This window comes from Parambassis ranga, chromosome 13, assembly GCF_900634625.1.
Source record: "Parambassis ranga chromosome 13, fParRan2.1, whole genome shotgun sequence".
NCBI lineage: Eukaryota > Metazoa > Chordata > Actinopteri > Ambassidae > Parambassis > Parambassis ranga.
In genome coordinates this window covers 21,855,763-21,869,025 of record NC_041033.1, presented here as the reverse complement: position 1 = coordinate 21,869,025, position 13,263 = coordinate 21,855,763, and the positions used below count along the sequence as shown (strand labels likewise).

General features: G+C 45.7%; 1 protein-coding gene across 2 annotated transcripts in view; it reads right to left on the bottom strand.

The window, feature by feature from the left end:
* slc8a2b (solute carrier family 8 member 2b) overlaps positions 1–13,263 on the bottom strand; it is a 94,761-nt gene that overhangs the window by 19,765 nt on the left and 61,733 nt on the right. Inside the window, exons 1-2 of one of the 2 annotated variants that reach the window (XM_028418934.1) lie at positions 2,933–2,956; positions 1,086–1,585 (exon numbers count right to left, since the gene is read on the bottom strand). In XM_028418934.1, coding sequence (XP_028274735.1) covers positions 1,086–1,478 — 393 coding nt within the window. In that variant the 5' untranslated portion in view covers positions 1,479–1,585; positions 2,933–2,956. Of the gene's footprint in view, positions 1–1,085; positions 1,586–2,932; positions 2,957–13,263 lie in introns of those variants that run through there. The other variant, XM_028418933.1, reaches the window with a different exon arrangement.

Genomic DNA, 13,263 nt, shown 5'->3' with positions numbered 1-13,263 from the left:
GTTGTCCCCTATGTGTCTGACCTTCATGTCTCCTCGTCCTCCTCTGTCTCACTGAACTCATTCAAACCTCAGAGGACTCCTCCTCCTCCTCCTCCTCCTCTTCCTCTCTTTATCTGTGATTGTATAACCTCAGCACCTGAACCACGTCCCAGCGGGTATAACACATACTCAGAGCTGCAAAAACATCACACTGACCCAGGCAAATAGAACAGCTCTATTTCTGTCTGTGTCATTTACTTCACAGGACAAGTGGATGTCATCCCATCAATGAAAATCTGGATTTGATTACCAGACCTGATTATTAACCTTCAGTGAATCGCGCTGAGGTCTATTGTTGGCTGTTTGTTCAGCAGTAAGATGTGAATCATCCTTGTACAAAAGGAGCGTCAGCTGAGCCAGAACTTTGAGTTAAACTTTGAGTCGTGTTGAAGGTCACATAAAGACATCGGAGCAAGACATGGTGGATCCTTTCTAATGACCAAAAATACACATGTTTGCAACAGGTTATTACAGAACTCTCCTGTTTAGACTGTGCCCCCTCAGCTTAGAACATGAAGAACCTCTGGGAGGAAGAGGAGGACTGCTCCTCGCTGTCCTTTTCTCCTTGTATCCTCGTCTAATCGTGGTATTTTATTTTGAAAATCAAGCAGATTCTCTCTGCTGTTTTAGTGTCTGACTTCCTGCCTACTTGATCCGTGTGCTGCAGATTGTCGTGGCAACCGAGCACCAAGACAGACCTGTGTGTAGCTTGCGTGGAGGAGAGTAAACGATGGCCTCTGTGATGCTTCTGAAATGTGCCGCAATGCGTCTGATTGAACCACACGTATTGACTAAATTGGCAGCGATCGACAGCAGGTGTCGAGGCTGCAAAGCATTGCAAACACGCCTGGTGGAACTCTTCATGGAGGTCAGACACCTGGACAGACATTAACGCTCCAGAGGGTTTGATACATGGAACTATACAGGGAAATGTTGGGAAAGGACCTGAGCTTTTAAAGAATAATGAATTGCCAGCAAGCTGATGAGGACATTTATATTCTATCAACAGACAGCTTGACTGCTCAGAACAGGAAGTAAAGGGATACCTGTGAGGTGATGACCTCTATGGACGCCATGAAGCGGTCTGCGATGATGGACACTCCCAGGAACATGTACATGAGTGACACAAAGTAGATCACAGCTCTGGCCACCTGGTATCCGACCCCGGGATGGTCGGGCTTCCAGACGGGCAGCAGGATGCCGGGCCTGCACTGCGTCACCTCGTCACACTTATCTTTACCGCCGGGCAGGGAGCTGTTACTGTAAGACACGGAGGGCTGGAAGGAGGAGGAGGAGGGGAACATGGAGGGAAAGGCCGTTTGTGGGACGGGGTCGACGTCAGGCTCGCCGCGCTCAGACTCTGGCTGGCATGGAGGCAGTGGGTGGAGGAAGAAGAGGAAGAGGAGGAGGAAGGCGGCGGGGGAGGTAAAGAGAGACATGGCGGTGTTTGGATCCCACAGGACGCAGGACGAGGCAGAGGATGGTGGGGTCAGGCTGAGGAAGAGGGAGGCGCTGGAAAGAGCAGAGGGTGGTGCGACTAGGTCACCTACAAGAGAGAGAGAGAGAGAGAGTTAGACATCTGAACAGGAGGTGACACAGAGCAGAGCAGCTTCCCTCTTCAGTGTTTGTGTTTTAGGAAATCCGATGTCAGAAAGTCAGGACAAACAAAAAAGACATAACACAGACTCATCAAGAGTCCACCTGAGCAGGAAGTGTTCTACACAACTGGACCGTGTCCTGATGCAGTTTGACACCTTTTTAATAACACTCTGAGGCATGAGAGAGAGAAACCTTTAAAGCCCCATACGCCCATTTTCCAATGAAATAAAAACAATAAGTCAGACAGGCAGAGCTCTGCAGGAATCAGGTAAAGTACAGTCGTTTCTGTGCCCCCTTCAGGTTCGAGTGTGAGAAAACATTTTGGCTTCTGTCTAATCTAAGCAGTGAGTCAGTTTCCCTGGTTTTGTTTTATTCGTTGTGCCTCACTGACGTTTTGTTGAGTACTTTTTGTTGTCTGCATTTGGTCCATCAACCTTCTTTTGATGTACAAATACAACAAGCAGCTGTCTGTGCCAGAGCGAGTGCTGCTGATGCAGAAACAGGACTGTACAACCCACCAGAAGTCCAGTGAACTAGAAGAATTTACACACACAAGGACGTCCATCTACTGTTTAAATCCATTTCTTTGGGCTCCATTGATGAGATGATGCAGCTCCAACAAGGTAAACTCAGAAAACTCAGACAAAGAAGAAACAGGTGAAACGTGTGAGTCAGAGCAGATGACGTGATCATGGACCCTGGTGAGCTTTATTCACGGTGTGAGTCACAGAGGAGACAGAAAAGGAATAAAGAACGTTAAAAGGAATTTAGTGCATTTGGATAAAATAAGAAGAACGGAGAAAAAAACCAACATGCACAAAGACAGCAGAGCGGCGGTGACATTTAAAGGAAGCAGAGAAGAAGAAGAGAGCAAAGGAGGAACTGGCAGAAAAGGTAGAAAGAAGCAGCGGCCGCCATGACGTCCTCCAGACATCACAAGGTTCATGTTTGTTTGTTTGACTCATGCAAACGTGAATATTCTCCAAATGTCACTCAGTCAGAACACACACACACACAGACACACACACAGACACACACACACACAGATCAAGGCTGAAAGGTGTGAGGTAAGCTCCTATTTTGTGTGTGTGTGTGTGTGTGTGAGCATGTCTGCCAACTGGTGAGATTTAAACCTCAGTGTGAAACCAAAGGATGGACAGATGGACAGAACAGAGTTACAGTATGTGCATCAGCCCTTCATCTTCCTCCTCTTCCTCCTCCTCTTCCTCCTGAGGAGGAGAGCACCTGCTCACACCGTCTGTTTTCAAATGTTACACACTGCGGCTAATCTCACTTTATCATCCACTTCATCCAGAAGAAACATCACTTTTATGTTTTTCAGATGATTCCTCTGCTGCCGGGATCCCGAAGAACGAAACCAGCAGCTGTAACGAAGCGGCGACGTCCCGACGCCAAATCCAATTTACATAATAAACTGATGGCAGCCTTTCCGAGTGTCACTTTGATAAACCTGGCCGCTGTTTTGACATGACAAACATCACTGTGTTGATTTCCTGTGCGGCTTGTGTGGTGTTTGTGTTTGCTCTCCCTCCTGTGTATCCGCTGTGGCCTGAACCCAGAACAACTCACACACACTGCCAACACACACACAACAGGAGTCAAAGCATGTTGGGTAACACTGTCAAAGGTCTGTTTGTCCTCAAAAAGAGAAAAAAGGAAACATCAGATGAGATGATCCCAGCTCATATTCAAACAAAGTCAAACACAGACGGATGCTGACCGGCTCTGATGGCACGATAAACACACACACACACACACACACACACTGTTCACATGCTGCAGAGGGCACGGCACATGGAGCTGTGCCCTGCTTAGACCTCCAGGTCAATAAGCAGGCTGATCAGGAAGAGGGAACCGTTCCTCGCCGCCTCCTGTAGATTTCACAGCAAGCGACGCGTGTTGAGTCTGAAATTCAGCCCGACTTCAGAAGAGTTGTGCATCTTAAACTCTCACAGCCTTGCTGCACAGCTGTGAGGTTTATAACAACTATCTTCAACACACCAAGTCATGACCTCGTGGCTTTAACTCATTCATATTTTGTTCTGATGACCTGGCTGTGGGGGTGGGAGTGAAGACTTTGTCCCCCCTCTGTGATGATTCTGTTCTTCATATCCTCCACCTTAAAGGTGGAACTTCTAACCACCGCCTCAAACCTCTTTGTTCAGTCAGTGATGTTTGAACAGGCAGACAGCTCCTGGAACGTCGCTCCACTGGGAGATAACAATCTCTCCACTTACTCTGAGTCTGAGTCTGACCTCAGGGTCTCTCCCCAGCTGTCTGTGCCTGATAACAGCCCATCGGAGGCTCAGAAAATGTCAGAAGCCATTGTGTTGTGTTGTTGTTAGGTTTGCTTTGTGACTGAAAGAAAACACATTCTCTCATCACACTCGCCACATATGGACGCTCGGTCAGGGGTTTTTTTTTTTTAACAAACAAACACATGAAGTTATCATGTAAATCCTCATTAAGTGACAACAATGAATCAATGAATGGAACATTTACCACCTACATTAACACCTTTACAACTGAAAACAGACCAGCACATGGTGTCCACTTACTTTTGGTCACATAGTGTATACACTCATGCAGTCAGTCATGTAAGAATCAAAGTGAAGGTCGATTATCTGTGTACTTGACACAGAAATCGACGTTTTCTGGTCGAACTCCACCTGAGGAAGAGGAGCTTCTCTAACCCACGACTCACGTTACAGACGACGGGGCTAAAAATCAGCTTACTGCTGTGATGACCCCGGGCTGTTTGACACTACCTGACTATCTGTTAAAGCAGGAAACATTTCCTTTTTTTTGGTGGGAGAAGAGCAGAAGGTCTGAGTGATTATGTGGAGTGTGTGAGCTCACACAACTTCACTCTGTTACTGCAGAGGGGTTCGCTGCAGTCTGCTTGGTTTGGTTTCTTGGTCAGATATTCTCCATCTCTCGCTGCCATTTTTGGTTCCCGTGGTGACGAGCGCTGATCCATAGAACACATTGCCACACACCGTATAATACTACAGGAGGACGGGCTGTAAAAATACAAACTAAAGTGGTTATTAATGTAATCGCTGCGTCAGAGAAGACGTCTGATGATTCAAAAGAAGACTTTATATGTCCACAAAACTGTGGAGAAAGGAGCTGTATGCGGGAACAGAGGGTGTGCGGTGATTTAAAGGCAGAGCTGTGCTAGTTAAAAAGGAGGTGGATAAAAAGGAGTGATGGGAGGCGCAGATGAGGAGCGGCAGCGAGATGGATTAGACATAAAAAGGCCATGAGGTGAGAAAAGGAGGAGTCCATAAAGAAGTAAGGAATGAGAGCAGGGATTCATCATTTACTTTGTAAAATGTAAACATTAACCCGTCTGTCGCCGACTATAACTTCTGCTTTGACAGTCAAACCACTTCGATGCTGCAGTGAAACTCTGATGCGAAACGATCAAAGTGGAGGAAGGAGGATGACAAGTTGGAGGGCTAATGAAAAAGTAATGATGATGAGGACAAGGGGAGAGGACGTAGGCCGGGATCCTACACCCCGTACAGGGTCGTCATTAAGAGTGTGCAGCCTGAGTTGCCATGGCGACCAGGAGAGCGAGAGAGATTTGGTGAGCAATCGATCACCAGGGGTGTGTTAAGGTGAGAGAGGCCTCATTCATCACCAGCAGAGAGAGAGGCCAGGGCGGCCCGAGACCACGGGCACACACACACACACCTTCTGCTGCTTGAAACTCTCTAAAGGGCAGTTCAACCTCAAAAACTGAACAGCAACATTTATTTCCCGAAGCACTCGGTGAGCTCTGTCAGCAGTTTGCACGGCGTGCAGCAGTCACAGGATGGCACGCTGGTTCTGATTGGACAACGCAAAACAGCTGATCCTACATGAAAACAACAAACAACAAACAACCCTCTAAACATGGCTGCAGGTTGTGTTTTATCAGTGTACACACACACACACACACTCTGTGTGTATCTGGTCCCTCGTCTCCCATCGTGCAGGTTACAGCAAGTGCCTTCATTAGCCTCTGACTGAATCCTCCTCTCATCAAAGGCCCATTTAAACCATCGTTCACAGTGATTGCTGATGCTGACAGGTCCGTGCTGTTTAACTCCAGGAAAACATGTTTGTTTTTAGCTTATTCCTGTAATATGTAGTGTGGCCCTGAGTGTGTGTGCGTGCAGCCGGGCTGAATGTATTACAGGGGCAGAACGTCGCAGTGTGTCAGAGGAGCTTCCACACACACCGTATGGACTTGATCAATTTTACCAAGTAAACACAGCAGCAGCTGCTCAGATCAGATGCAGTGAATCACAGAGTGAATCACAGCTGAACCTGATGATGCACTCATGCACTGTGGTGCATTAGACTCAGAAAAAAAAACACCAGTAACACCAAACAACCTGCAGAATGCTCTGCACATCTACACACATGAAGCTGTGACACCATGGATGGTTTTCTTATTATATAACATCTGCCTGGAGTTCTACAGTGGCTCAGTATACACAGGATGGATCCTAGAATCCAGGCTGGGTCAACGGAGGTCAAGACAGGTCAAACCACCTGCACACTTATGCTTTTTGAAGCAATGGTGGAGAGGAGGACACTAAACAAACCCTGGAGTACACCTAATGCAGCTTCAGTGAGTAAATAAAACATATTTACATGCCACATGTTAAGCAAAATGTTTCCCTACAATCCAGGTGCAGGTCGGTAAGACAGACCAGCAACAAACAGCAGAATGCAAGCGTATAGTGAAGGATTACAAGCAGGAATTTAGACCCACAGAAACTCAGCAGTTTCTCAAACTCAATGTTTGCTGGTTCCAAAGTGAGTTTAAGGCAGGGATAAACCTGTTTACAGCCGGGTGCAAAAACAATTCGAGGCTCTACAGACTAGATTAACCAAAATATTGAGAAAACCAAGCAGTGTGCTCTACAAAGAGACAATTGTATGTTCTCTTGTTTGACTGAATATAGCAACAAACTAATGATCACAGGCCGCAAAAAAAACAATAAAAATATCTGCACTTCTGTGAGACTGACGTGTTTTCTCTCTGCACTGGTTCCTTTTGAAGCTAGTGTGTAGCTGCTCTGACACAGACTCAGTAATTATCCTTTAGAATCGACGGAGGGATCCGGCTGCTGCGTCCGTCATCAGAACACTTCACGCTGGTTTAACCGTTTTCTGCTGCAGGGAGACGACTGCGGCTCCGAGTGCACCAAGTGTCAGGCCTCCTGTTCCACGTTGTTAATAATGTCTTCATGGTGCATTCAGGAACTGTGCCGAGTGTAGGTCATTGCCATTTTACAGCAGTCAGGCATGAAACACAAGCAGCAGCACCTATAAACAAAGTATTGATCACATCTGTCCAGTCAGTTTTCACCTGAGCTGAAGCTCAGATACTCTGTGGTGACTCCTCTCACACTGATTCACACACCTTTGAAGTTTCAGAGCCGCTCGGTCACGGTCCTCCCTCCTCCCTCCCTCTCTCAGCATAGCTTCACTCTCCGCTGAGCAAATCACACGCTAAATGACAAATCAATGTCTAATATCAATAAGTCATTTGTGTTGAAACCAACGGGGCAGGCTGAGGATATTATTACAGGTTTCACACAACATCAAGCGCTCAGACTGCAGGAGAATATTTACCTCCACCACATGAGGAGGCTCCACTGAGGAGCCGGAGAGGAGGTGAGACCGTTTAAGACAACAGAAATGTTTCAGTCAAAGGTTTGAACACACCTTCTTTAAATTATTTTCTATGTTTCAGATTAGCACTGGAGACATATTATATACAGATATATCATATTTTTCTCTTGTTTTAAATGTGAAGAATCTCCTAGACCTAGCAGCCTCGGAGCTGTTTGATGATGATTACACCGGTCATCAGCCCTGAGTTTGGTCTACAGGCTGCAGTCACCCTGTACAACCTAAAAGAGGCTAAACCCAGGCCAGTCACACACCGTCGTCCTCCGGCAGGCTGGTTCTCCCTGTGCCTGTTATCTCCAGTGGAACTCACACCACTGCACTCACACACCTCAGAACGTTCTGCTCTGGTCGCACTTTGGCACCTTCATGTGAACCCTCTGTGATCTGAGAACAAAGTACACACAACTACAGCATGAAAGGCTTCCTCCAGATTTTACTTTTTTGAATTCCTTCTGATTTATCATGCATCGATAAGCATTTACTTACTTAAATCACTAACATATTATAATATAAGTGAAGTGTATTACAGTCTTTGTGATACTGTAGGATCCTTTACTGGCTGAAATACTGCCGCTCGTTCACACAGTGAAATCACAGCAGTGCGCCTCCTGAGGATGTTAAATGAATGGTGGAATCCCTTGTTTTAAAATTCTTGGAAGGAGACGCTGCTCTGTTGGTTTAATTCTACAAGGACTGCACTGCAGTGTGTGTGTGTGTGTGTGTGTGTCAGTACTTAATTAACCTTCATGAATCGGAGGAAGCTGTGGTTCTGTAAACTGTGCTGGTTTCTACACAAAGACAAAAGTTCAGGTGACATTCAAACATGCCGGCGGCGTCTCATCACGCTCTTCTGATACCAGAGGGGTTAATTATCTGTGTGTGTGTGTGTGTGTGTGTCACCGCCCACATGAGGGCAGGTCAGAGATAAGGCTGGCTCTCTGTGGCCGTCAGGGATTTGGTGGATGCTGCAGTGGAGGTTTGAATGAGGTCCAGCTGGACATGCTAACAAGCTGCTCAGATTATTGATCCTATTGAACTTGAGCCCATTCCCCGTTCATTCATTCATTGGATGCTGCTGTGGACCAGTCTTTCCCTCATTTTGTTGACATCCTCAACAGATTTCCAGTGTTTGGTGTAGCAGGTCCTCCTCCCTGGTGATGTCGTGAGGGACGGTGATGATCACACTTGAAGTGCTTCTTTTCTTTTGAGGAACTTGTCTCCTTAAAGGTCGGGTGGGAGATTTCATTCTGATGCACTTTTTGTTAAATTAGTGTAACTTCTCTTTACAATCCGATAGCAACCGATTAGTTCGGCAGTTTCACATTAAAACAAAGAATATGAATCATCTGTGGAAGCTATAAAACACTAAAAACATCAGCCAATCCTCCGGGTGGACCCTGTGCAGAGTATTGGCTGGTTGTCACTCTCTTCCTGCTCTGCGCGCACCAGAGAGGTACGTGCATGATGGCCGAAGTCACAGACCGCAGCTCGTCTTCAGGTGATGCGCGTCCATGTGATTGGGAGGCGTGGCTTCGGGGTGAGCTCCGAGAGAAAGGGGCGTGTGTTTACTTTCCAAATCTCTCTCTCACTGAGTTTTCAGAACCTCCTACTCTACCTTTAAATGTTGTGTTTGAGCTTTAAATCATCCGCTGCAGCACGTTTGTTTCCGTGTTACTCTCAGCACATTGTCTGAACTTGTGTCAGTGCTGAGTGAAGAACAGATGCTGTTGAGGCTCTGCAGGGTTAAAGCAGGGCTACAAGCCGAAAGCTGCGAAGCCTTTGGCAAAGCCTAAAAGAGCAGTGTGTGAGTGACAGCTGCTGCGGAGAGGGTCCTTACAGTCAGCAGTCTGACACACTCGTCTTTTTATCTGCAGACTGTATTAGCTGTGGCAGTTATCCACTCAGGAGGACGAGGAGGAGGAGGAGAGAGGCTTCTCTGTCCCTGCTGCTTTTCCACGTCTATTTCTGTCGCCTCTCTCACTCTGAAGGTGAAGTTTGTGCGACTCGAACACAACTCAAAATTGTCCTTTAGAGGGCCGGAGAAAGAAGAGCTCGAACCTCAAACTCAGACAGATTAAACAGCTATTTAATTAGAAGTAGAAGCTTACTCCTTGTGTGGAGCATCTTTCAGTGAGAAGGACTACTTCGATCCCTTCAATCTGCCAAAACATCAGGTGGTTTAGATTAAAAGGCTGCAGATCAGGGGCAGGACAGCACTCTGACTGATGAGGTTAAGACGACTTCATGCTGTGGTTTCTGTGGGAACATAAAGGTTCTGTTTGCCACAGACTTTTTCCAATCTCCATCATTTGTCTGAGAGCCAGGCTGACTCTCAAGGTGGCAAACTTGTCCAATTCTGTCCCACCTGTGGAGGTCAGCGTTTGAACTTAGTCTCTCTGTGATTAGTGGAAAATCTGCTTAACCAGGATGGAATCAAAGCAGCCTGAAAACCATTGATGCTTCCAGGTCTTGGAAGGGGCTGGTAGAAAAACATCTGGTCGTAGCTTGACCCCCTCTATTGGTTGTGTTGGGGGTCTCACGGTGATCACAGTGTCTGGTGGAGCAGCTTGATCTTTCAGTGATTAAACTCCAACAGCTGAAGAGGCGGCGTTGTGTCCGACTGCTTCAGAGTTGTTGGAGTTTACCTTCGGTTGTAATGGAAGCAGCATCCATTCCCTCTGGTTTCGCCTGCCGCATCCTCCTCCTGCCCCACTTTCTCATCTCGTTACAGATGAGCGGGGATGTAAAGAGTGATGGCCGTCAGCAGACTCCTCCGTAACATCAGCCTGAGCCAGCTGGCCGCGGCTTGGTGGAAGCCTTTCACTGCCGTAAATTCTGATGACACTAATTTTTAGGAAGTGATTATAAAGTCTTTCTCAAGGGGACATCCACAGTGATGGCTAATGATTCAGCCTTTGTGTATGGAAGGCAACACCCAGCGTGAGTGTGTGTGTGAGAGAGAGAGAGAGAGACGTTCACACCATCTGCTGTTGACTTGACAGGAGGGAAGCATCAGAGGAGGCTCTCTGATGCTTCCAGTACAGCAGACACCCTCCCATTCTTCTCTATTAGCTGCTGGATTAAAGGTTCAGTCGACCTAGATTTCAAGCAGCATCTTCCAGGGTTGTATAAATACAGAATTCATGGAGCTAACATGATGCTGACACCACAGAAGCTGGGCCCATAGTTATATACTGTCAGTGGTGTGATTGTGAAGGAAGTGATTCTACAGTTTGAAATCCGAGTTTGGAGCAGGAATCAGTGAGTCCGTGTAGTGAGGGGGAAAAGGAGAGTGTGTGTCTGTCACACACCTCTAATCACACTGAACCTGTTTAACGACGACACAGACATATAAAGAGGAGGATGTTTTTGTGGATATAGAACATCGAGCCTTTTCTGTGGTGACATGAGCTTATTAAAGTGGGTCATTAACCCTTTAAAGAACAACCAGCAGCATTTCTGTTACTGCTCTGTTTTATTCACTTAACGCTGTAAAGACATCGCTTTGTGTCTGCTGGGGCTCAGTGAGCAGCCAGTATTTAACTTTAGGGCTTACTGATGATAGCTGTGTCTCACTGACGGTGTTGTGCATCTCGGTTTGTGAGAATTGTGTCCAAAATTACTGACATTCATCTTTGTATTTTGAGATCCAGACGATGACACAATGGATTCTACTTAGAAACAACCCAAGTGTGAATGCCAATGGGTAGAATCAATACATTAGTAATGTCAAAGTATAATTATCATAACATCTATGTTTCATATAACAAAGATTTTGTTGCATCTTTCACCTAAAGAATCCATGAAGTTAGAATAACTGAATTTTTCCAGATATACCTTTTTGTTCAGTGTGTGTGTGTGTGTGTGTGTGTGTGTTTGGGTATGGGTGTGGTATCCTTTTTGGAAGTGATGTCACCGATAACTGGCAAAAATACAAAGAAAAGCATCTGTGGGACCAGCAGGACCCCGAAACACACACACGCACACATAAATCAAGACACACAGGTCTAAGCATCACCTCTTCAGTTCTTTTCACTGTTCCGTTTACATGAGATATGTGACGGCAGATATTTCATAAAATAAAAACGTGTTTGTATATAAATCAAAGCAGAATGAAATACAAAATGTCAGCTGCACACACCTTCACATTATAGGCCCCATTCATTATGAGTCAGTTATTAATACACACACACACAGTCTGTCCCATCGATCATGTTAGCTCCATGAATTGTGTATTTATCCACACTGTTCCTGGAAGAGCAGCGTGAGCACAACCAGGCAGCCAGTTAGTGTGATTAATGACCTGATTTTAGGAGGCTGTTACATGTGTACACACACACACACACACACACACACACACACACATTAAATGTATTTCTTTATCTGCTGCTATCTTTCACCCTGCGTGTGTGTCTTATCTGTGATGAGGCTGCAGTGCTACATCTCCCTTAAAACACTCAGCTGATTGTGTGTGTGTGTGTGTGTGTGTGTGTCTGTCTAATTCCCCCCAACCTTTAAAACTCTCTTTCTCTCATGAAAATTTAGTGAGTTCAAGACAAACATTGTTTAGAAACAACAAGTTGCTGCTTAGCAACATTCAGCAAACACACACACACACACACACACTCAGTGCATTAGCCAGAGAAGCTTTCATGATTTCAGTGTTAATGAGGAGAGCGTGCGCTGCAGCACTCACTGAAACACGAACTTTTATTTCAGTCATCCAGCAGAAAGCCTTAAACTTCCATTAAGCGACCAATAAACAAAAACCAACCACGCTGTCCTGCGTTTCATCCAGTCAGTGAGGAAGTGGAGAGAACAGCCACTCCTGAACACGGAGAGCTGTTTCCACCGCTGTGAATTATTTATTAAAGCAAAGACGGAGAGCCGGGAAAAACCAGAGCAGCATCTTTGTAAAAGCTGACGAAACTATATTAACTGATTAATCTGCAGCATAAACTGTCTATGGATGAGCCATTCTGAGTCCCTGTGGGAGGCCCGTCGCCATGTTGGCGACTCAATGAGCCCATGTGGGTGAGTAGTCATGGAAGCAGGAAGCTGGTGATGTGAGATCATACAAAATTTGAATTAAAATGAGTGAGTTATATAAAAATTGTTCTACATGCAGATCATTTTATCAACAGAGGCCAAAACTGTTTACCATGTTTATTTCTACTGTAAAGTTAACATGGAGGTCTGTGAGGATCGATTCTGTTTTGGAGCCCCCTGCAGGCCACAGTGGGAACTGCAGTTTTTGGTACTGGATGGAAGCACTTTGTAATTGATTGGATCATCATCTATCACTACTCCAACCAATCAGATTAAAGAGGAAACACAACAAGACACACACACATAACTGTCATACTTCTTGCTGATTGGTTGGAGCAGCGTGAGGTCACTGCTTGGAGCCGGGATGACAGGTTCGCTGTAGAGCTCTAGTTTGATTGGATTTGTTACGTCTTTTCTCTCAGTGTCAGGCGTTTGCTGACACCTGCATCATCATCATTCATCTTTGTCTCTCATCCTGCTAACTGACACACTGTGTGAGGTATTCGTTTAACAGTGTCATTTATTGTTAATTATGCTGCACTCAAAGGAGGAGGAGGAGCATTTTGGGGAAACCGCTCAGGGCTGTTATCGAATTTTACTAAATGAGGCAGTTTGTTTCGAGCTGAACAGCTTCCATGTGTGTTTTTTTTTTAATTCTGTAAATTGGATTGTAATTTAAACCATGTTTTTCTGTTTAGGCTTCAATAAAAGTCACTGAAGCATGAAGGTTTGTGTTTAATTTACATTTTTAATGAACTCAAACACACCTTCAGACTCTCATTCAAAATATAATCAAACCTCTCCTCACACAGCAGCTGATTACATGCTGATAACAGCTCTGTAGTTTTTCCTCATTAT